Here is a 25,693-nt window from a genome sequence, read left to right as displayed (position 1 = left end):
GTGTCCCCGGTACCAAATACCATCTAGGTTCCATTTCTCTAGGCAGGAGATACCGAAAATGTACACAGACCTCAGAAAAAGAGTCACCAGTGTTCTAAAAAATGCAGCTGTACCCAATGTCCACTTAACCACGGACATGTGGACAAGTGGAGCAGGGCAGGGTCAGGACTATATGATTGTGACAGCCCACTGGGTAGATGTATGGACTCCCGCCGCAAGAACAGCAGCGGCGGCACCAGTAGCAGCATCTCGCCAACGCCAACTCTTTCCTAGGCAGGCTACGCTTTGTATCACCGGTTTCCAGAATACGCCCACAGCTGAAAACCTCTTACGGCAACTGAGGAAGATCATCGCGGAATGGCTTACCCCAATTGGACTCTCCTGTGGATTTGTGGCATCGGACAACGCCAGCAATATTGTGTGTGCATTAAATCTGGGCAATTTCCAGCACGTCCCATGTTTTGCACATACCTTGAATTTGGTGGTGCAGAATTATTTAAAAAACGACAGGGGCGTGCAAGAGATGCTGTCGGTGGCCAGAAGAATTGCGGGATACTTTCGGCGTACAGGCACCACGTACAGAAGACTGGAGCACCACAAAAAACGCCTGAACCTGCCCTGCCATCATCTGAAGCAAGAAGTGGTAACGAGGTGGAATTCAACCCTCTATATGCTTCAGAGGTTGGAGGAGCAGCAAAAGGCCATTCAAGCCTATACAATTGAGCACGATATAGGAGGTGGAATGCACCTGTCTCAAGCGCAGTGGAGAATGATTTCAACGTTGTGCAAGGTTCTGCTGCCCTTTGAACTTGCCACACGTGAAGTCAGTTCAGACACTGCCAGCCTGAGTCAGGTCATTCCCCTCATCAGGCTTTTGCAGAAGAAGCTGGAGGCATTGAAGGAGGAGCTAAGACAGAGCGATTTCCGCTAGGCATGTGGGACTTGTGGATGGAGCCCTTAATTCGCTTAACAAGGATTCACGGGTGGTCAATCTGTTGAAATCAGAGCACTACATTTTGGCCACCGTGCCCGATCCTAGATTTAAAACCTACCTTGGATCTCTCTTTCCGGCACACACAAGTCTGCTGGGGTTCAAAGACCTGCTGGTGACAAAATTGTCAAGTCAAGCGGAACGCGACCTGTCAACATCTCCTCCTTCACATTCTCCAGCAACTGGGGGTGCGAGGAAAAGGCTCAGAATTCCGAGCCCACCCGCTGGCGGTGATGCAGGGCAGTCTGGAGCGACTGCTGATGCTGACATCTGGTCCGGACTGAAGGACCTGACAACGATTACGGACATGTCGTCTACTGTCACTGAATATGATTATCTCCCCATTGAAAGAATGGTGGAGGATTATATGAGTGACCGCATCCAAGTAGGCACGTCACACAGTCCGTACTTATACTGGCAGGAAAAAGAGGCAATTTGGAGGCCCTTGCACAAACTGGCTTTATTCTACCTAAGTTGCCCTCCCACAAGTGTGTACTCCGAAAGAGTGTTTAGTGCCGCCGCTCACCTTGTCAGCAATCGGCGTACAAGGTTACTTCCAGAAAATGTGGAGAAGATGATGTTCATTAAAATGAATCATAATCAATTCCTCCGTGGAGACATTGACCAGCAGCAATTGCCTCCACAAAGTACACAGGTAGCTGAGATGGTGGATTCCAGTGGGGACGAATTGATAATCTGTGAGGAGGGGGATGTACACGGTGATATATCGGAGGATGATGATGAGGTGGACATCTTGCCTCTGTAGAGCCAGTTTGTGCAAGGAGAGATTAATTGCTTCTTTTTTGGTGGGGGTCCAAACCAACCCGTCATTTCAGTCACAGTCGTGTGGCAGACCCTGTCACTGGAATGATGGGTTGGTTAAAGTGTGCATGTCCTGTTTATACAACATAAGGGTGGGTGGGAGGGCCCAAGGACAATTCCATCTTGCACCTCTTTTTTCTTTAATTTTTCTTTGCGTCATGTGCTGTTTGGGGAGTAGTTTTTTGAAGGGCCAGCCTGCGTGACACTGCAGTGTCACTCCTAGATGGGCCAGGTGTTTGTGTCGGCCACTAGGGTCGCTTAGCTTACTCACACAGCTACCTCATTGCGCCTCTTTTTTTCTTTGCGTCATGTGCTGTTTGGGGACTGGGGAGTATTTTTTTGGAAGGGCCATCCTGCGTGACACTGCAGTGCCACTCCTAGATGGGCCAGGTGTTTGTGTCGGCCACTAGGGTTGCTTAGCTTACTCACACAGCTACCTCATTGCGCCTCTTTTTTTCTTTGCGTCATGTGCTGTTTGGGGAGTGTTTTCTGGAAGGGCCATCCTGCGTGACACTGCAGTGACACTCCTAGATGGGCCAGGTGTTTGTGTCGGCCACTAGGGTCGCTTAGCTTACTCACACAGCTACCTCATTGCGCCTCTTTTTTTCTTTGCGTCATGTGCTGTTTGGGGAGTGTTTTTTGGAAGGGCCATCCTGCGTGACACTGCAGTGCCACTCCTAGATGGGCCAGGTGTTTGTGTCGGCCACTTGGGTCGCTTAGGTTACTCACACAGCTACCTCATTGCGCCTCTTTTTTTCTTTGCGTCATGTGCTGTTTGGGGAGTGTTTTTTGGAAGGGCCATCCTGCGTGACACTGCAGTGCCACTCCTAGATGGGCCAGGTGTTTGTCGGCCACTAGGGTCGCTTAGCTTACTCACACAGCTACCTCATTGCGCCTCTTTTTTTCTTTGCATCATGTGCTGTTTGGGGAGTGTTTTTTGGAAGGGCCATCCTGCGTGACACTGCAGTGCCACTCCTAGATGGGCCAGGTGTTTGTGTCGGCCACTTGGGTCGCTTAGGTTACTCACACAGCTACCTCATTGCGCCTCTTTTTTTCTTTGCGTCATGTGCTGTTTGGGGGGTGTTTTTTGGAAGAGCCATCCTGCGTGACACTGCAGTGCCACTCCTAGATGGGCCAGGTGTTTGTTACGGCCACTTGGGTCGCTTAGCTTAGTCATCCAGCGACCTCGGTGCAAATTTTAGGACTAAAAATAATATTGTGAGGTGTGAGGTGTTCAGAATAGACTGAAAATGAGTGGAAATTATGGTTAATAATACTATGGGATCAAAATGACCCCCAAATTCAATGATTTAAGCTGTTTTTTAGTTGTTTTTTTTTTAAAAACACCCGAATCCAAAACACACCCGAATCCGACAAAAAAAAATCGGTGAGGTTTTGCCAAAACACGGACGCGGAACCGAACCCAAAACCAAAACACAAAACCCGAAAAATTTCAAGTGCACATCCCTACTTAGAAGCCGGCCACCCAATTTTCTTGGGATCATACAGGACAAACAGAGAGTCCGATTTTCTGTGACGAGCAGTCCTCTTCACATAGATCTTCAAAGCCCTCACAACATCCAAGGCCTTTGAAGCAATTGAGGAGTCAGTAGCCACTGGCACCACAATAGGTTGGTTGATATGAAAAGCCGACACAACCTTTGGAAGGAACTGTGGACGAGTCCTGAGTTCCACCCTATCTGCATGGAATACCAAATATGGACTTTTACAGGACAAGGGCCCCAATTCCGACACACGTCGCACAGAAGCTAAGGCCAACAAAGTGACAGCCTTCCACGTGAGAAACTTGACCTCAATCTCCTGTAGAGGCTCAAACCAATCCGATTGCAGGAAATGCAACACCACGTCCAAATCCCAGTGTGCCGTCGGCGCCACAAAGGGAGGCTGGATGTGCAGAACCCCTTTCAAAAAGGTCTGAACCTCAGAGAGGGCAGCCAATTATTTCTGGAAGAAAATGGATAAAGCTGAAATCTGGACCTTGAGGTATCCCGATCTCCGGCCCATATCCACACCTGCTTGCAGGAATAGGAGAAAACGTCCAAGTTGAAACTCCACCACAGGAAACTTCTTGGATTCACACCAAGACACATATTTTTACCAAATGCGATGGTAATGTTTAGACGTTACCCCCTTCCTAGCCTGTATCAGGGTAGGAATAACTGCGCTCGGAATACCCTTCCGAGCTAAGATCTGGCGCTCAACCGCCAAGCGATCAAACGTAGCGTGGTAAATCCTGATAAGCGAAACGGCCCCTGTATGAGAAAATCCTCCCGAAGAGACAGAGGCCTTGGATCTTCCAGTAGTAGATCCAGCAGATCTGCGTACCAAGCCCTCCTTGGCCCGTCCGGAGCAATGAGGATTGCCAGAACCTTTGTTCTTCTTACAAGCTGTAGAATTCTTGGAATGAGAGGAAGTGGAGGGAACACGTACACTGACGGGAACACCCACGGTGTTACCAGTGCGTCAACCGCCACTGCTTGTGGGTCTCTCAACCTGGAACAGTACCTTCACAGCTTCTTGTTGAGGCAAGAGGCCATCATGTCTATGTGAGGAACCCCCCACCAACCGGTTACCTCCTCGAACACCTACGGGTGTCTGGATAGAGATCGTGTCTGCTGAGGAAGTCTGCTTCCCAGTTGTCCACTCCCGAAATGAAGATTGCCGACATCGCCACCATATGTCTTTCTGCCCAGAGGAGAATTCTTGTCACCTCTGACATTCCAGCCCTGCTCTTCATTCCGCCTTGTCGTTTTATGTAGGCCACTGTGGTCACGTTGTCCGACTGCACCTGAACAGCCCGATCCTGTAGAAGGTGTGCTGCTTGAAGAAGACCGTTGTACACGGCTCTTAGCTCTAGGATGTTTATTGGAAGAAGGGATTCCTGTCTTGACCACCTTCCTTGGAAGGTTTCCCCCTGACTGACTGCTCCCCAACCTCTGAGACTCGCATCCGTGGTCAGAAGGATCCAGTCCTGAACCCCGAACCTTCGGCCCTCCAGAAGGTGAGGCAGTTGCAGCCACCAGAGGAGTGAATCCTTGCTTTCGGCTACAGACGTATCCTCTGGTGCATGTGTAGGTGGGATCCCGACCACTGGTCCAGGAGATCCAGTTGAAAGGACCGAGCAGGAAACCTTCCATACTGTAGAGCCTCGTAGGAGGCAACCATCTTCCCCAGAATGCGGATGCACTGATGAACCAACACCGGGTAGGCTTTAAGACATCCCGGACCAATGTTTGTATCACCAATGCTTACTCCACCAGGAGAAACACCCTCTGCACCTCCATGTCGAGGATCATCCCCAGGAAAGACAGCCTCCTTGTCGGATCCAGACGAGACTTGGGAAGGTTCAGGATCCAACCGTGCTCTCTGAGCAGATGCGTCGTGAGAGCAATGGACTGTAACAACTTCTCCCTGGACGACGCCTTGATCTGCAGATCATCCAGATACGGCATTATGTTCACCCCCTGCTTGCGGAGGATAACCATCATCTCTGCCATCACCTTGGTGAAGACCCTCGGTGCTGTGGAGAGACCGAATGGCAATGCTTGAAACTGATAGTTATTGTCTAACAGTGCAAACCTGAGATAAGCCTGATGCGGCGACCAAATCGTAATGTGGAGGTACGCATCCTTGATGTCCAGGGACACCAGGAATTCCCCCACCGCCAGATCTGAGATCACCGCTCTCAGAGACTCCATTTTGAACTTGAACTCCCTGAGATAAGGGTTCAATGACTTCAAGTTCAGAATTGGCCTGACCGAACCATCCGTCTTCGGTACCACAAATAGGTGCGAATAGTAACCCTTGTTCAGCTGATGAGGTGGAACTGAAACAATGGCTTCTGACAGCACCAATTTTTTTATGGCGTCCAGAAGAATTTCCCTGTCTGCCGGCAAAGCCGGCAAATCTGACTTGAAGAATTGGTGAGGTGGAAGAGTTTGAAACTCCAGCCTGTACCCCCGGGACACAATATCCTGCACCCAGGGATCCAGGCCGGACGACACCCAGACGTAGCTGAAATGTCGGAGTCTCACTCCCACCTGACCGACCTCCAGGCTGGGCGGTCCACCGTCATGCTGTAGACTTTGAGGCACCAGAAGTAGGCTTCTGGTCCTGGGAACCTGCGGGTGCAGGTTTCTTGGATTTGGCTTGACTCCCTCTGAAGAAGGAGTGAGCGGTTTTGTTTTCTAGTCCCAGTGGGCCTAAAGGACTGTGACGTGTTGGGAGTAAAAGGTTTCTTCATAGCCGGTGCAGCCGAGGGAAGAAAAGGAGACTTACCCGCGGTAGCTGTCCCCAATAAGAGCCTGACCTGTGTAGGGTAGGTTCTCCACACTTTTCCTGGATTCCGCGTCGGCAGACTATTGGCGCAGCCAGAGACCCCTGCGAGCCGAGACAGACATGGCGGAGAACCCCGCATCCGTGGAACTCAGATCCTTCATAGATTCTACCAGGAACCCTGCAGAATCCTGTATGTTACGTAAAAAAAAAATCAATGTCACCTTTATCCACCTTGTGATCTGCCGGGTCTGTCAACGCGGTGGATCCCAGAACCGGTAAGACCACCTGCTTTGACAGTCTGGAGACAGACACGTCAACTATTGGCGGGGTCTCCCATTTTTCTCTGACGTCCTAAGTGGATGCTGGGGACTCCGTAAGGACCATGGGGAATAGCGGCTCCGCAGGAGACTGGGCACATCTAAGAAAGCTTTAGGACTACCTGGTGTGCACTGGCTCCTCCCCCTATGACCCTCCTCCAGACCTCAGTTAGAATCCTGTGCCCGGCTCGAGCTGGATGCACACTAGGGGCTTTCCTGAGCTCCTAGAAAGAAAGTATGGACCCCTGGATCCTTCAAGTGGTATCTCAGGGGTACAAGCTGGAATTCGAGACATTACCCCCCGCCGTTTCCTCAAATCTGCCTTACCAACGACTCCCTCAGACAGGGAGGCTGTGTTAGAGGCGATTCACAAGCTGTATTCCCAGCAGGTGATAGTCAAAGTGCCCCTACTTCAACAAGGACGGGGTTACTATTCCACAATGTTTGTGGTACCGAAACCGGACGGTTTGGTGAGACCCATTTTAAATTTAAAATCCTTGAACACATATCTAAAAAAATTCAGGTTCAAGATGGAATCGCTCAGGGCGGTGATTGCAAGCCTGGAAGAGGGGGATTACATGGTATCTCTGGACATCAAGGATGCTTACCTGCATGTCCCCATTTACCATCCTCACCAGGAGTACCTCAGATTTGTGGTACAGGATTGTCATTACCAATTCCAGACGTTGCCGTTTGGTCTGTCCATGGCACCGAGGGTATTTACCAAGGTAATGGCCGAAATGATGATACTCCTTCGAAAAAAGGGAGTTTCAATTATCCCATACTTGAACGATCTCCTGATAAAAGCGAGATTCAGAGAGCAGTTGTTAGTGGGCGTAGCACTATCTCAGGAGGTGCTACACCAGCATGGTTGGATTCTGAATATTCCAAAGTCACAACTGGTTCCTGCGACACGCCTACTGTTCCTGGGACTGATTCTGGACACAGTCCAGAAAAAAGTGTTTCTCCCAGAGGAAAAAGCCAAGGAGCTGTCATCTCTGGTCAGAGGCCTCCTAAAACCGAAACAGGTGTTGGTACATCACTGCACACGAGTCCTGGGAAAGATGGTAGCTGTAAAGGAATAGGTATACCCGAAGGTACTTGGGCGCTTAGGGTGTGAGATGCTTCGCCGAGCTGCAGTCACAAGAAAAAGGAGAGTCACTCCCGTTAATTACATAAAAAAGAAGGAAGGGTAGTGTGACTGCGCTAGGTTTGATGAATACAACACTGATGGTAAAATTTAACAAATTTATTCCTAAAATTGTACAATAGATATATAAGAATAGTATCAATAAAATATGCACATGAATAAACTAATAGACAATGCAATTGCTAAAAATGTAGATTAACATCCCAAGGGACCACCCAATTCGCCAGGTGTGGAAATTGGACTTTGTGGAGATGTATGCGGTGACCGTTCCAAATGTATTTCCCCTATATTATAGTCCAGTTTATACAATAGTCTCAGAATTTAGGCAAGGTCCAAATGAATGGACTAGTTACCGTTAGAGGGTATATTGCTCCGGAATCTGTAGTGGAGAGCTCCTCATGCGATACGGTTATATGCAGTCCTTTGTATGATGTTTGCCGTTTGGAATCTGAGAATTGAGAAGATCGTCTGGACGATGCTTGGGGAATGGTTCGGTCCTCCTTGGAGTCACTTCCTGGCTGGGGTCCCTGAATCACCTGACGCGTTTCGCTGCAACCAACTGGCAGCTTTCTCAAAGGTATATGTCTTCTCAATTCTCAGATTCCAAACGGCAAACATCATACAAAGGACTGCATATAACCGTATCGCATGAGGAGCTCTCCACTACAGATTCCGGAGCAATATACCCTCTAACGGTAACTAGTCCATTCATTTGGACCTTGCCTAAATTCTGAGACTATTGTATAAACTGGACTATAATATAGGGGAAATACATTTGGAACGGTCACCGCATACATCTCCACAAAGTCCAATTTCCACACCTGGCGAATTGGGTGGTCCCTTGGGATGTTAATCTACATTTTTAGCAATTGCATTGTCTATTAGTTTATTCATGTGCATATTTTATTGATACTATTCTTATATATCTATTGTACAATTTTAGGAATAAATTTGTTAAATTTTACCATCAGTGTTGTATTCATCAAACCTAGCGCAGTCACACTACCCTTCCTTCTTTTTTATGAAAGATGGTAGCTTCCTACGAAGCGATCCCATTCGGCAGGTTCCATGCCAGAATTTTTCAGTGGGACCTCTTGGACCAATGGTCCGGATCGCATGTTCAAATGCATCGGCTGATAACCCAGTCTCCAAGGACCAGGATGTCTCTCTTGTGGTGGCTGCAGAGTGCTCATCTCGTGGAGGGCCGCAGATTTGGCATACAGGACTGGGTCCTGGTGACCACGGATGCCAGACTTCGAGGCTGGGGGGCAGTCACATTGGGAAGAAACTTCCAAGGACTTTGGACAAGTCACGAGACTTCCCTACACATAAATGTTCTGGAATGGAGGGCCATTTACAATGCCCTGAGTCAGGCAAAGGCCCTGCTTCAAAACCAACCGGTTCTGATCCAGTCAGACAACATCACGGCTGTCGCCCATGTAAACCGACAGGGCGGCACAAGAAGCAGGGCGGCGATGGCAGAAGCCACAAGGATTCTCCGATGGGCGGAAAATCACGTGTTAGCACTGACAGCAGTGTTCATTCCGGGAGTGGACAACTGGGAAGCAGACTTCCTCAGCAGGCACGACCTCCACCCGGGAGAGTGGGGACTTCATCCAGAAGTCTTCCAAATGCTGGTAAACCGTTGGGAAAGACCACAGGTGGACATGATGGCGTCCCGCCTCAACAAAAAACTAGAAAAATATTGCGCCAGGTCAAGGGACCCTCAGGCGATAGCGGTGGACGCTCTAGTGACACTGTGGGTGTACCGGTCGGTTTGTGTGTTCCCTCCTCTTCCTCTCATACCCAAGTTGCTGAGGATAATAAGGGAAAGAGGAGTAAGAACGATACTCGTTGTTCCAGATTGGCCAAGAAGGTCTTGGTACCCGGAACTTCAGGAGTTAATCTCAGAGGACCCATGGCCTCTGCCGCTCAGACAGGACCTGCTGCAGCAGGGGCCCTGTCGGTTCCAAGACTTACCGTGGCTGCGTTTGACGGCATGGCGGTTGAATGCCGGATCCTAAAGGAAAAGGGCATTCCGGAAGAAGTCATTCCTACGCTGATTAAAGCCAGGAAAGATGTAACTGCTAAGCATTATCACCGCATATGGCGAAAATATGTGGCTTGGTGTGAGGCCAGAAAGGCCCCAACAGAGGAATTTCAACTGGGTCGATTTCTACACTTCCTACAGGCAGGAGTGACTATGGGCCTAAAATTAGGCTCCATTAAGGTACAGATCTCGGCTCTGTCGATTTTCTTCCAGAAGGAACTAGCTTCACTACCTGAAGTTCAGACATTTGTAAAAGGAGTGCTGCATATTCAGCCCCCCTTTGTGCCTCCAGTGGCACCTTGGGATCTCAACGTGGTGTTGAGTTTCCTAAAATCACATTGGTTTGAACCACTGAAAACCGTGGATCTAAAATATCTCACGTGGAAAGTGGTCATGTTATTGGCCTTGGCTTCGGCCAGGCGTGTATCAGAATTGGCGGCTTTGTCATGTAAAAGCCCTTATTTGATTTTCCATATGGATAGGGCAGAATTGAGGACTCGTCCTCAGTTTCTCCCTAAGGTGGTGTCAGCTTTTCACTTGAACCAACCTATTGTAGTGCCTACGGCTACTAGGGACTTGGAGGATTCCAAGTTACTGGACGTAGTCAGGGCCCTGAAAATTTATGTTTCCAGGACAGCTGGAGTCAGGAAAACTGACTCGCTATTTATCCTGTATGCACCCAACAAGATGGGTGCTCCTGCTTCTAAGCAGACTATTGCTCGCTGGATTTGTAGCACAATTCAGCTGGCGCATTCCGCGGCTGGACTGCCGCATCCTAAATCTGTAAAGGCCCATTCCACAAGGAAGGTGGGCTCATCTTGGGCGGCTGCCCGAGGGGTCTCGGCTTTGCAACTTTGCCGAGCTGCTACTTGGTCAGGGGCAAACACGTTTGCAAAATTCTACAAATTTGATACCCTGGCTGAGGAGGACCTGGAGTTCTCTCATTCGGTGCTGCAGAGTCATCCGCACTCTCCCGCCCGTTTGGGAGCTTTGGTATAATCCCCATGGTCCTTACGGAGTCCCCAGCATCCACTTAGGACGTCAGAGAAAATAAGATTTTACTCACCGGTAAATCTATTTCTCGTAGTCCGTAGTGGATGCTGGGCGCCCGTCCCAAGTGCGGTTTGTCTGCAATACTTGTACATAGTTATTGCTAACTAAAGGGTTATTGTTGAGCCATCTGTTAAGAGGCTCAGTTATATTTCATACTGTTAACTGGGTATAATATCACGAGTTATACGGTGTGATTGGTGTGGCTGGTATGAGTCTTACCCGGGATTCCAAATCCTTCCCTATTGTGTCAGCTCTTCCGGGCACAGTATCCTAACTGAGGTCTGGAGGAGGGTCATAGGGGGAGGAGCCAGTGCACACCAGGTAGTCCTAAAGCTTTCTTAGATGTGCCCAGTCTCCTGCGGAGCCGCTATTCCCCATGGTCCTTACGGAGTCCTCAGCATCCACTGCGGACTACGAGAAATAGATTTACCGGTGAGTAAAATCTTATTTTTTTCTATCTTCCTCAGGAAAGGGAAAAGCAACCAGAACCCTTTTAGGGATCTGGAACTTTTTCTCTGGGTTTTCCCAGGATTTTTCAAACATTACATTTAATTCTTTAGATGCAGGGAAGGTGAGCGGGGCTTTCTTACTATCCGTGAAAAAAGCCTCCTCCACCTGCTCAGGGGTTGTGTCAGTAATATTCAACACATCCCGCATGGCCTCAATCATCAACTGTACCCCTTTAGCAAGTGTTGCCGTCCCCCTCAACACATCTCCGTCACCGTCTGCAGTGTCAGAATCGGTATCCGTGTCATCCTGCATAATGTGGGCAAGATCACGTTTATGAGAATGAACCACAGGGGACCCCGAGGGAACAGAACCGGTCCATACAACCATAGAGGACTGTAAAACCTGAGTGGTAGTTTCAGTCCTAGCAACCCGTTCAGAAATCTGAAAAATAGTCCTCCTAAGAGAGGCTAATCACTCCGGTTCCCTAGCCGGGATCTGCGCTACAACAGTGCAATCCTGATTACATGGGATGGGATCTTCCTGTGAAGATATATCCCCCGAGGCATAGGAGACAGAGTCTCTAGACATGTTTGCTTTTACACCCCACATACACACAGGATACAGGGCAGACAGAGTTTCCCACCCAAGAATGGCAAAGAGACACAGAGATTGGAGCCACTGCTCCCACCCTTAGTCCCTCGCTGCAGGGAGGCTGTTGCCAGCAGGTTCCCTGTGACAGGGGTTACTATTCATACCTAGAGTCATCGAACCCCTACTGGTCGGTGTTCCAATTCAGGATGGAGTCTGAGAGCGGTGATCTCTGGTCAAGATATAGGGGTATACCTGGTATCCCGGAATATCAGGGGTGCGTACCTTCACTTTCCAATTGGGCCGTCTCTCTAGGCCTATCTAGGGTTGCACCACAACTATGTCACTTCCAGTTCCAAACACTGCACTTGGCTTCTACGCAACACCGGGGGTGTTCGTCAGTGACGTGGCAGCGCTTATGCTCCTACTCCACAGACCAGGAGTGGACATAGTTCCATATATGGACGACCTTAACATTCTCCAGGGAGAGGTTGTTAGAGTGTTGCTCTCTCAAATCAACTGTCCCGGGATCTTGGGTGGATCCTGAAGCTTCCAATTTCACATTTGGAGCCGACAAGGGGCGTTCCTTCCTGGGGATGATTCTCGACACGGAAGTGCAGAGGGTGTTTCTACTAGTGGAGAAAGCGTTGGTGATCCAATCAATGGTCCGGGATGTACTGAAGCCGGCCCGGGTATCGGTTCATCAGTTCATTTGCCTTCTGGGGAAGATGGTAGCCTCCTATGAGGCTCGAAGGTACGGATGATTCCTTGCACAGTCTGTCCAACTGGATCTTCTGGTTAAATGCTCGGGATCTCATCTTCACATGCACCAGCGTATACGCCTGTCGCCGAAAACCAGAATTTCACTCCTCCTCTGGTGGCTGCAAACTTCTCACCTTCTCGCGGGCTGCAGGTTCGGGATTCGGGATCTTTCTAACCACGGATGCCAGTCTCAGAGGTTGGCGAGCTGTCACCGAAGGGGAACAACTTCTAAGGAAAGTGGCCAAGTCTGGAATTCATCCTTCCGATAAACATTCTGGAGCTAAAGGCCGTGTACAACGGCATTCTACAAGCGGCACATCTTCTACAAGATCAGGCCATTCGAGTTCAGTCGAACAATGTAACGGCGGTGTCCTACATTAACCGACAGCGTGGTATGAAGAGCAGAACTGCAATATTAGAGGTAACATGAATCCTCCTCTGGACAGAACATCACACGATGGCGCTGTCAGCAATCTTCTTTCCGGGAGTTGACAACTGGGAAGCGGCCTTCCACAGCAGACACAATCTCCTTCCAGGAGAATGGGGTCTCCATCCGGAGGTATTTGTAGAGGTCATAAGCCGATGGGGTGTTCCTACGCTAAGCGTGATGGCTTCTCGCCTCATCAAGAAGCTTCGGAGGTACTGTTCCAGGTCGAGAGACCCACAGGCAGTGGCAGTGGCTGTGGATGCCCTGGTAACTCCGTGGGTGTTCCACTCAGTGTATGTATTCCCTCCACTTCCACTAATCCCAAGGATTCTCAAACTAATAAAAAGAACAAGAGTTCAGGCAATCCTCATTGCTCCGGACTGGCCAAGAAGGGCTTGGTATGCGGATCTTCTGGAATTACTGCTGGAAGATCTGAGGCCTCTTCCACTTCGCGAGGACCTTCTGCAACAGGGGCCGTTCGCTTATCAAGACTTACCACAGCTACGTTTGACGGCATGGAGGTTGAATGCCAGATCTTAGCTTGGAAGGGCATTCCGACAAAGGTCATTCCTACCCTGATACAGGCAAGGAAGGGAGTATTGTCTAAAAATCACCATCGGATTTGGAAAAAGTATGTGTCTTGGTATGAATCCAAGAAAGTTCCTACGGTGGAGTTTCAACTAGGACGGTTTCTCCTCTTTCTGCAAGCAGGTGTGAATGTGGGCCTGCGCTTGGGCTCCATAAAAGTCCAGATCTCGGCCTTGTCCATTTTCTTCCAGAAACAACTGGCTGCTCTCCCTGAGGTTCAGACATTCTTGAAAGGGGTTCTGCACATCCAACCACCCTTTGTGCGTCCTATGGCACCTTGGGATCATAATGTGGTGCTGTAGTTCCTGCAATCGCATTGGTTTGAGCCTTTACAGGAGGTTGATGTCAAGTTTCTTCCTTGGAAGGTGGTCACACTGTTGGCATGGGCATCTGCTAGACGTGTGTCAGAATTGGGGGCATTGTCCTGCAAGAGCCCCTACTTGATTTTCCATGAAGATAGAGCTGAGCTCAGAACACGTCAGTAATTTCTTCCAAAGGTTGTGTCGGCTTTTCATATCAATCAACCTGTTGTGGTGCCAGTGGCTACTGACTCCTCAATTACCTCAAAGTAGTTGGATGTTGTGAGGGCTTTGAAGATTTATGTGAAGAGAACTTCTCGTCACAGAAAGTCGGACGCTCTGTTTGTCCTTTATGATTCCAACAAGATTGGGTGTCCTGCTTCTAAGCAGACTATTTCTCACTGGATCAGGTTTACTATCCAGCATACTTATTCTATGGCAGGCTTGCCATGTCCAAATTCTGCTAAGGCCCACTCTACCCGTAAAGTGGGTTCTTCCTGGGCGGCTGCCCGGGGTGTCTCGGCTTTACAACTTTGCAGAGCAGCTACTTAGTCAGGGTTGAACACGTTTGTTAAGTTCTACAGGTTCGATACTTTGTCCTCTGAGGACCTTAAGTTTGGTCAATCTGTTCTGCAGGCGCCTCCGCGCTCTCCCTCCCGTACTGGGAGCTTTGGTACATCCCCATGGTACTAAATGGAACCCCAGCAAGAGAAAATGGGATTTTAAATACCTACCGGTAAATTCTTTTCTCGTAATCTGTAGATGATGCTGGGCCCCCGACCAGCGCTTTGGTTTCCAGCATTGTTACTTATTGGTTAAGTATTGGTTCAGCTGTTGCTGTTCCTCTTTCATGCTTGGTTGGCATGGTTTACTTTCTCCATGTTGCATGCTGGTTAGCATGGTTTCTCCATGTTGCATGCTGGTTAGCATGGTTTTTTTCAATTAGATGTGAGCTGGTGTGATTCTCACCACTATCTGTGTATTTCCTTCTCCCGAAGTATGTCCGTCTCCTCGGGCACAGTTTCTAGACTGAGGGGTATATTTACTAAGGTCCCGATTTTGACCGAGATGCCGTTTTTTTTTCAAAGTGTCATCTCGGGAATTTACTAAACTCAAATCACGGCAGTGATGAGGGCATTCGTATTTTTTTGGAAGTCCTGCAGAAAAAATACGAATGAATACACCATCGGTCAAATACGCCAGCAAATTGGTAGAACTCGGTGATTTACTAAAAAGTGCAAATCACAAAATAACCAAACACTGCCGTGAAAAATTACAAATCGTAATAAAGTGCTAAAAAAAAACAGACCTGCTTTTTTTAACCGTGATTGGATAGGCATGCACGGATCCATGAGATCCGTGCATGTATATCAGTGGGAAGGGGTGGGAAAGTGTTAATTTTATTTAAAAAAATTGCGTGGGGTCCCCCCTCCTAAGCATAACCAGCCTCGGGCTGTTTGAGCCGGTCCTGGTTGAAAAAATATGGGGAAAAAAGTGACAGGGGTTCCCCCATATTTAATCAACCAGCATCGGGCTCTGCGCCTGGTCCTGGTTTTAAAAATATGGGGGACAAAAAGCGTAGGGGTCCCCCGTATTTTTGAAACCAGCACCGGGCTCCACTAGCTGGACAGATAATGCCACAGCCGGGGGTCACTTTTATACAGTGCCCTGCGGCCGTGGCATTAAATACCCAACTAGTCACCCCTGGCCGGGGTACCCTGGGGGAGTGGGGACCCCTTCAATCAAGGGGTCCCCCCCCAGCCACCCAAGGGCCAGGGGTGAAGCCTGAGGCTGTCCCCCCATCCAAGGGCTGCGGATGGGGGGCTGATAGCCTTTGTTGAAAGTGATGAATATTGTTTTTAGTAGCAGTACTACAAGTCCCAGCAAGCCTCCCCCGCAAGCTGGTACTTGGAGAACCATAAGTACCAGCATGCGGCGGAAAACCGGGCCCGCTGGTACCTGTAGTACTACTACTAAAAAAATACCCCAATAAAGACATAACACACACACCTTGAAAGTATAACTTTAATACATACATGCACACCACCATATACACATACTTACCTATGTTCCCGCGCAGGACGGTCCTCTTCTCCATGTAGAATCCATGGTGTACCGGTTGAAAAAATTATACTCACAAAATCCATGGTAGAAGGCTCCTCAGCTGGTAATCCATTTGTAATCCACGTACTTGTTAAAATAAAAAAACGGACATCCGACCACGACCTGAAAGGGGCCCCATGTTTTCACATGGGACCCCTTTCCCCGAATGCCTGGAACCCCCTCTGACTTAAGTCCAAGAAGGTTCCATCAGCCAATCAGGGAGCGCCACGTTGTGGCACCCTCCTGATTGGCTGTGTGCTCCTGTAGTGTATGACAGGCGGCACACGGCAGTGTTACAATGTAGCGCCTATGCGCTCCATTGTAACCAATGGTGGGAACTTTGCGGTCAGCGGTGAGGTTACTTTCGGTCAACCGCTGACCTCAAAGTTCCCACCATTGGTTACAATGGAGCGCATAGGCACTACATTGTAACACTGCCGTGTGCCGCCTGTCATACAGTACAGGAGCACACAGCCAATCAGGAGGGTGCCACAACGTGGCGCTCCCTGATTGGCTGATGGAACCTTCTTGGACATAAGTCAGAGGGGGTTTCTGGCATTCGGGGAAAGGGGTCCCATGTGAAAACATGGGGCCCCTTTCAGTTCGTGGTCGGGTGTCCGTTTTTTTATTTTAACAAGTACGTGGATTACGAATGGATTACCAGCAGAGGAGACTTCTACCATGGATTTTGTGAGTATAATTTTTTCAACAGGTACACCATGGATTCTACATGGAGAAGAGGACCGACCTGCGTGGGAACATAGGTAAGTATGTGTATATTGTGGTGTGCATGTATGTATTAAAGTTATACTTTCAAGGTGTGTGTGTTATGTCTTTATTGGGGTATTTTTTTAGTAGTAGTACTACAGGTACCAGCGGGCCCGGTTTTCCACCGCATGCTGGTACTTGTGGTTCTCCAAGTACCAGCTTGCGGGGGAGGCTTGCTGGGACTTGTAGTACTGCTACTAAAAACAATGGCCCTCATTCCGAGTTGTTCGCTCGGAGTTTTTCATCGCATCGCAATGAAAATCCGCTTAGTGCGCATGCGCAATGTTCGCACTGCGGCTGCGCCAAGTAACTTTACTATGAAGAAAGTAAGTTTACTCACGGCTTTTTCATCGCTCCGGCGATCGCATTGTGATTGACAGGAAATGGGTGTTACTGGGCGGAAACACGGCGTTTTAGGGGCGTGTGGCTGAAAACGCTACCGTTTCCGGAAAAAACGCAGGAGTGGCCGGAGAAACGGTGGGAGTGCCTGGGCGAACGCTGGGTGTGTTTGTGACGTCAACCAGGAACGAAAAGCACAGAACTGATCGCACAGGCAGAGTAAGTCTGAAGCTACTCTAAAACTGCTAAGTCGTTTGTGAGCGCAATATTGCGAATACATCGGTCGCACATTTAAGAAGCTAAGATTCACTCCCAGTAGGCGGCGGCTTAGCGTGTGTAACTCTGCTACATTCGCCTTGCGAGCGAACAACTCGGAATGAGGGCCAATATTCAGCACTTTCAACAAAGGCTATCAGCCCCCCATCCGCAGCCCTTGGATGGGGGGGACAGCCTCGGGCTTCACCCCTGGCCCTTGGGTGGCTGGGGGGGGGGACCCCTTGATTGAAGGGGTCCCCACTCCCCCAGGGTACCCCGGCCAGGGGTGACTAGTTCGGTATTTAATGCCACGGCCGCAGGGCACTGTATAAAAGTGACCCCCGGCTGTGGCATTATCTGTCCAGCTAGTGGAGCCCGGTGCTGGTTTCAAAAATACGGGGGATCCCTACGCTTTTTGTCCCCCGTATTTTTGGAACCAGGACCAGGCGCAGAGCCCGGTGCTGGTTGTTTAAATATGGGGGAACCCATGTCAATTTTTCTCCCATATTTTTTCAACCAGGACCGGCTCAAAGAGCCCGAGGATGGTTTGGCTTAGGAGGGGGGACCCCACGCAATTTTTTTTAAAATGTAAAACATTTTAAATTATTTTTACAAGGTGCACAATGAAGCCCAGCACAGATCTCTCAGATCCGGCCGAGATTCATTGTATTAAAGTCGGCAGTGTTTTACAAGTCACTCACGTAAAACACTGCCAAAAAAAAAACGAATGACATCGACATCGGAAAACCCGAAAATGCAAAATTCGGCAGCTTAGTAAATTAGTCGTAATAAATTCAAAATGTTGCAACTTTACACTTTCGATGTCATTCGTAATTGAACTTTGACCTCAAACGGGAAAATACGAATTTTAGTAAATATACCCCTGAGTCTGGTAGGAGGGGCATAGAGGGAGGAGCCAGCCCACACTATTAAACTCTTAGAGTGCCCATGGCTCCCAAGGGACCCGTCTATACCCCATGGTACTAAATGGAACCCCAGCATCCTCTACGGACTACGAGAAAAGGATGTACCGGTAGGTAATTAAAATCCTAACATTACATGTAGACAATTGTCTACTCTGATATACAACTATTTATACACATACTTACGTTATAATGTAGGTAATGGAGATATTAATCAGACCGGCAACAGATATCTTGCGGCCTGGTACACTGATAATTCTGTGCCCCCCCCCCCCCTACCACCACTTGACATCAGACCCACACATCTGTAATACCATAATTGTGCAAATAACAGGGAGCCATACAATTTGGGGGTCAATTCCCCCTTACACACATGGCGCCAGGTAGAGCCCCTTACACACATGGTGCCAGGTACAGCCCCTTACACACATGGTGCCAGGTACAGCCCCTTACACACATGGTGCCAGGTATAGCCCCTTACACACATGGTGCCAGGTATAGCCCCTTACACACATGGTGCCAGGTACAGCCCCTTACACACATGGTGCCAGGTACAGCCCCTTACACACATGGTGCCAGGTACAGCCCCTTACACACATGGTGCCAGGTACAGCCCCTTACACACATGGTGCCAGGTACAGCCCCTTACACACATGGTGCCAGGTACAGCCCCTTACACACATGGTGCCAGGTACAGCCCCTTACACACATGGTGCCAGGTACAGCCCCTTACACACATGGTGCCAGGTACAGCCCCTTACACACATGGTGCCAGGTACAGCCCCTTACACACATGGTGCCAGGTACAGCCCCTTACACACATGGTGCCAGGTACAGCCCCTTACACACATGGCGCCAGGTACAGCCCCTTACACACATGGCGCCAGGTACAGCCCCTTACACACATTGCTCCAGGTACAGCCTCTTACACACATGACGCCAGGTACAGCCCCTTACACACATGGCACTAGGTACAGCCCCTCACACACATTGTGCCAGGTCCACCCCTTACACACATTGCATCAGGTACAGCCCCTTACACACATGACGCCAGGTACAGCCTCTTACACACATGACGCCAGGTACAGCCTCTTACACACATGACGCCAGGTACAGCCTCTTACACACATGACGCCAGGTACAGCCTCTTACACACATGACGCCAGGTACAGCCCCTTACACACATGACGCCAGGTACAGCCCCTTACACACATGACGCCAGGTACAGCCACTTACACACATGACGCCAGGTACAGCCCCTTACACACATGGCGCCAGGTACAGCCTCTTACACACATGGCGCCAGGTACAGCCTCTTACACACATGGCGCCAGGTACAGCCTCTTACACACATGGCGCCAGGTACAGCCTCTTACACACATGGCGCCAGGTACAGCCTCTTACACACATGACGCCAGGTACAGCCCCTTACACACATGACGCCAGGTACAGCCACTTACACACATGACGCCAGGTACAGCCACTTACACACATGACGCCAGGTACAGCCCCTTACACACATGGCGCCAGGTACAGCCTCTTACACACATGGCGCCAGGTACAGCCTCTTACACACATGGCGCCAGGTACAGCCTCTTACACACATGACGCCAGGTACAGCCTCTTACACACATGGCACCAGGTACAGCCCTTTACACACATGGCGCCAGGTACAGCCCCTTACACACATGGCGCCAGGTACAGCCCCTTACACACATGGCGCCAGGTACAGCCCCTTACACACATGGCGCCAGGTACAGCCTCTTACACACATGACGCCAGGTACAGCCTCTTACACACATGGCGCCAGGTACAGCCTCTTACACACATGACGCCAGGTACAGCCTCTTACACACATGGCACCAGGTACAGCTCTTTACACATGGCACCAGGTACAGCTCTTTACACACATGACGCCAGGTACAGCCCCTTACACACATTGCACCAGGTACAGCCCCTTACACACATGACGCCAGGTACAGCCTCTTACACACATGACGCCAGGTACAGCCTCTTACACACATGACGCCAGGTACAGCCTCTTACACACATGACGCCAGGTACAGCCTCTTACACACATGGCGCCAGGTACAGCCTCTTACACACATGACGCCAGGTACAGCCTCTTACACACATGGCACCAGGTACAGCTCTTTACACACATGACGCCAGGTACAGCCCCTTACACACATTGCACCAGGTACAGCCCCTTACACACATGACGCCAGGTACAGCCTCTTACACACATGACGCCAGGTACAGCCTCTTACACACATGACGCCAGGTACAGCCTCTTACACACATGACGCCAGGTACAGCCTCTTACACACATGACGCCAGGTACAGCCTCTTACACACATGACGCCAGGTACAGCCTCTTACACACATGACGCCAGGTACAGCCTCTTACACACATGACGCCAGGTACAGCCTCTTACACACATGACGCCAGGTACAGCCTCTTACACACATGACGCCAGGTACAGCCTCTTACACACATGACGCCAGGTACAGCCTCTTACACACATGGCGCCAGGTACAGCCTCTTACACACATGGCACCAGGTACAGCTCTTTACACACATGACGCCAGGTACAGCCCCTTACACACATTGCACCAGGTACAGCCTCTTACACACATGACGCCAGGTACAGCCTCTTACACACATGACGCCAGGTACAGCCTCTTACACACATGACGCCAGGTACAGCCTCTTACACACATGGCGCCAGGTACAGCCTCTTACACACATGGCGCCAGGTACAGCCTCTTACACACATGGCGCCAGGTACAGCCTCTTACACACATGGCGCCAGGTACAGCCTCTTACACACATGGCGCCAGGTACAGCCCCTTACACACATGACGCTAGGTACAGCCCCTTACACACATGACGCTAGGTACAGCCCCTTACACACATGACGCCAGGGCAGGCGCGTTTGGATGTGCTGCTGCTCCTCCATCTGTGCACTCTACCCCCCCCCCCCCCCCCCCCCATTCCCCTCCCTGGCAGGCACCTTACCATTCCTCCCCCTATCCCCCACACACTGATTGTGGAGCCCTGTACTGTAGCTCCAAACTGTAATGGCAGTAGCACCTCCCATGTACCCCTCCCCCAATCCCCCCCACACTGATTGTGGAGCTCCATTGGCACTCTGGCAGGCACCTCACCTCCCACCCCTCATGCACCCCCACCCCCGAAATATATTGATTGTGGACAGATAAAGACACAGTTAAAGTCAGCACTCACTGTCTACAATCAGTCCCCTTCACAATCCTCTCGCAGTCCCGCCGCTCCTCTAGGTTGGCACCACAGGAGAGACAGGGTGGGCGGGGAGGAGAAGAGGGGAGGGGAGAAGAGCGGAGGGCGCAGTGTTGTGCGCAGTGCAACGTCAATGCACACAGGGACAATCATCCGGCGGGCGCATGATCCCTACTACACAGATGCCGCAATCTATTTCACAGTATCTATCCATGCTGCAGCCGGGCCTTGGGGCCCCTTACAACATTGGGGCTCGGGACCGGTTTCCCCTTTGACCCCCCCTTTCGCTGGGTCTGCTATTAATAAAGGGAGGTTCGGTAAGGATCACAGTTCACGTTAATCTAATTAAACTATAGCATTTAATATACTGACATTAAATATATGGGAGTTTTACGAAATATAGTTGTTGGTACTGAACCATTACTTCAGCCGGTGCATTATAATGTGCACTTCTTAATACAGAATACAGCTTGAACCTGATGGGCATTTTGCCTCTTTTCAACCTCACTATGGGGGTCATGCCGACCTGATCGGACCCTACGTTTTTTTGCTGCTGTGCGATCAGGCCAAAACGCTGCAAAACTGCGCATGCGTATGCACCACAATGTGCAGGTGTGTTGTCCGGGTACAAAGCGGATTGTTGCTGTGCGATGGATTTAACAAAGAATCCATTCGCACAGCCAATCGCAAGGAGATTGACAGGAAGAGGGCGTTTGTGGGTGGCAACTGACCATTTTCTGGGAGTGGTTGGAGAAACGCAGGCGTGTCCAGGCCTTTGCAGGACGGGTGTCTGATGTTGATTCCGGGACCAGACAGGCGGATGTGATCGCAGCGGCTGAGTAAGTTCAGAGCTACTCAGAAACTACACAAAATGTTTTCGCAGAGCTCGGCTGCACAGGCGTTCGCACACTTGCAAAGCGAAAATACACTCCCCCGTGGGGGGGCGACTATGCGTTTGCACGGCTGCTAAAAACAGCTAGCGAGCGATCAACTCGGAATGACCCCCCTATGTTACTATGTTAATTGAATATCCAAGTCTCATAGTTTCCAAAATGCACAATTGTCCTGTGCTTTCCCAGTACTCACCTGTGGGAGTGGGCTGTACCTTCACCTGTAACGCTCCTGTTTTTCTCTGTATTGGCCGATCCAGGCTGGGATGTTTCACTTTGCAGAGGAATTCTAACCATCTGTCTTTTGCTGATGGAGTGAACACCAGGCTGGCTGTACAGGAGTAGGTGCCATCAGGCTGTCTCTGGGACGGGGTGACTGACATCTTATACTGATCACCAGGAGATAAAGCCTTATAAGACCATGGTCCATCCTTCTTACACCAGCTCACAGTCAGAGCATCCGGGAAATATCCGGAGATTGGACACCGTAGTGTGGACTCTCTGTCCTGGATTAGGTTGGATGCATCGATATCACCAACGTGTAGACAGCAGGATACGTCTGCAGAAGAAGGATTTCATTAAGGGACTGGCTGATATATTATAAGGGACACAGGTAAGTAATACAGTGCATTCAGCACACACTACAGAAACATGAATCCTACTAGACTGTACCCCGTCATAGGTATCTGACTTACATACTGTATGTTTGGTTATAAATGTCGGTATGTCTCTGTGTTACACCTGATTTTTAGTACACCTTGGTCTGACAGTGGGGTTTATGCCAGGGCCGGCTCCAGGCATGTTCGACTAGAGCGGCCGTGCGGGGCGCCACCCTTAATGGGCGCTGCGCGCTGGCGCCGCCATAGTCATACCTGGAGCTGGCCCTGTACGCTGCAACTCTCCCCGCCGTCCCCGGCCTTTGACTGTGTGTGCACTGCGCTGCGCCGGTGTCTGACGTCAGACGCCGGCGCCGCGCAGTGCACATGTAGAGCGCTCAAGCGACCGGGAACACCAACAAACAGTCGGTGCCCTCAGACGGCAGCACTTCCCCTCCCAGCGCCGCCGCAGGTATTGTGGGGATCATTGGGCACTGTGTGGGGGCATATCTGTCACTGTGGGATCATCTGCACTGCGGGGTCATCTGCACTGTGGGGGCATATCTGTCAATGTGGGGGCACTGTGTGGTCATATCTGCACTGTGGGGGCATATATGGCACTGTGGGGTCATCTGCACTGTGGGGGCATATCTGTCAATGTGGGGGCACTGGCACTTTGTGGAGGCATATCTGTCACTGTGGGGGCACTGACACTGTGTGGAGGCATATCTGTCACTGTGGAGGTAATGACACTATGTGGAGGCATATCGGGCACTGTGAAGTCATATCTGCACTGTGGGGGCACTGGCACTGTGTGGGGGCATATCTGTCACTGTGGGAACACTGGCACTGTGTGGGGGCATATCTGTCACTGTGGGGGCACTGGCACTGTGTGGGGGCATATCTGTCACTGTGGGGGCACTGGCACTGTGTGGGTGCAGATCTGTCACTGTGTGGGGGCATATCTGGCACTGTGTGGGGGCATATCTGGCACTCTGGGGTCATATCTGGCACTGTGTGGGGGCATATCTGTCACTCTGGGGTCATATCTGCACTGTGGGGGCACTGGCACTGTGTGGGTGCAGATCTGTCACTGTGTGGGGGCATATCTGGCACTGTGTGGGGGCATATCTGGCACTCTGGGGTCATATCTGCACTGTGGGGGCACTGGCACTGTGTGTGGGCATATCTGTCACTGTGGGGTCATATTTGGCACTGTGTGGGGGCATATCTGTCACTCTGGGGTCATATCTGCACTGTGGGGGCACTGGCACTGTGTGGGTGCAGATCTGTCACTGTGTGGGGGCATATCTGGCACTGTGTGGGGGCATATCTGGCACTCTGGGGTCAAATCTGCACTGTGGGGGCACTGGCACTGTGTGGGGGCATATCTGTCACTGTGTGGGGGCATATCTGTCACTGTGTGGGGGCATATCTGTCACTGTGTGGGGGCATATCTGTCACTGTGTGGGGGCATATCTGTCACTGTGTGGGGGCATATCTGTCACTGTGTGGGGGCATATCTGTCACTGTGGGGTCATATCTGCACTGTGGGGGCACTGGCACTGTGTGGGTGCATATCTGTCACTGTGGAGTCATATATGCACTGTGTGGGGTCATTTATGTATCTGGCACTGTGGGGGCATTTATGTATCTGGCACTGTGGGGGCATTTATTTGGCACTGTAGGGGCATTTATGTATCTGGCACTGTGGGGGGGCATGTCACGTGTATCTGGCACGGCTGGGGGGCATGTCACGTGTAGGTGGCACTGCTGCGGGGCATATCGTGTAGTGTTCCCGCTAGGCGTCTGTGGCTAGGCAATGTGTCTCAGTGCTCTGCCTGGCGCAATGTGTCTCAGTGCTCTGCCTGGCGCAATGTCTCAGTGCTCTGCCTGGCGCAATGTCTCAGTGCTCTGCCTGGCGCAATGTGTCTCAGTGGTCTGCCTGGCGCAATGTGTCTCAGTGGTCTGCCTGGCGCAATGTGTCTCAGTGGTCTGCCTGGCGCAATGTGTCTCAGTGGTCTGCCTGGCGCAATGTGTCTCAGTGGTCTGCCTGGCGCAATGTGTCTCAGTGCTCTGCCTTGCGCAATGTGTCTCAGTGCTCTGCCTGGCGCAATGTGTCTAACGTGCTCTGCCTGACGCAAAGTATGTAGGAGGTTCTACCTGGTGTAATGTATATTAGCTGCACTACTGTGTGGTGTAATACGAATTGCCACTATTATGTGGCCACGCACCTTCCCCACGAGGCAACTGCCCTAAATTTTTGCGGCGCGCACTGTCCATGCTCTGACGTATTGGTAGGTGAGTACCGAGCATTATAGTATGTACAGAATTTCGCCCTCCTAACTTAAAAATGTGCCCTCCCTGTAATCAGCACCCTGCCCTAAAAAGTGAACACTATCATGTGTAGCTGGCACTGCTGGAGGGCATATTGTGTGTAGCGGGCACTGCTGCGGGGCATGTCATGTGTATCTGGCACTGCTGCGGGGCATGTCGTGTAGCTGGCACTGCTGCGGGGCATGTCATGTGTAGCTAGCACTGCTGCGGGGCATGTCATGTGTAGCTGGCACTGCTGCGGGGCATGTCATGTGTAGCTGGCACTGCTGCTAGGCATGTCATGTGTAGCTGGCATGGCAGCGGGGCATGTCATGTGTAGCTGGCACTGCTGGGGGGCATGTCATGTGTAGCTGGCACTGCTGGGGGGCATGTCATGTGTAGCTGGCACTGCTGCGGGGCATGTCATGTGTAGCTGGCACTGCTG

At 50.7% G+C, this 25,693-nt stretch overlaps 1 protein-coding gene across 10 annotated transcripts in view; it reads right to left on the bottom strand.

The window, feature by feature from the left end:
• The window catches only part of LOC134945852 (uncharacterized), a 154,711-nt gene that overhangs the window by 30,369 nt on the left and 98,649 nt on the right, over positions 1–25,693 (bottom strand). For 9 of the 10 annotated variants that reach the window (XM_063935385.1, XM_063935382.1, XM_063935383.1 and 6 more), the window contains exon 14: positions 22,533–22,895. In XM_063935385.1, the coding sequence (XP_063791455.1) occupies positions 22,533–22,895 (363 nt within the window). Of the gene's footprint in view, positions 1–14,723; positions 14,954–22,532; positions 22,896–25,693 lie in introns of those variants that run through there. The other variant, XM_063935384.1, reaches the window with a different exon arrangement.

The sequence above is a fragment of the Pseudophryne corroboree genome, chromosome 7 (assembly GCF_028390025.1).
Source record: "Pseudophryne corroboree isolate aPseCor3 chromosome 7, aPseCor3.hap2, whole genome shotgun sequence".
Classification (NCBI taxonomy): domain Eukaryota; kingdom Metazoa; phylum Chordata; class Amphibia; order Anura; family Myobatrachidae; genus Pseudophryne; species Pseudophryne corroboree.
This window is presented reverse-complemented; position numbering and strand designations above follow the sequence as displayed.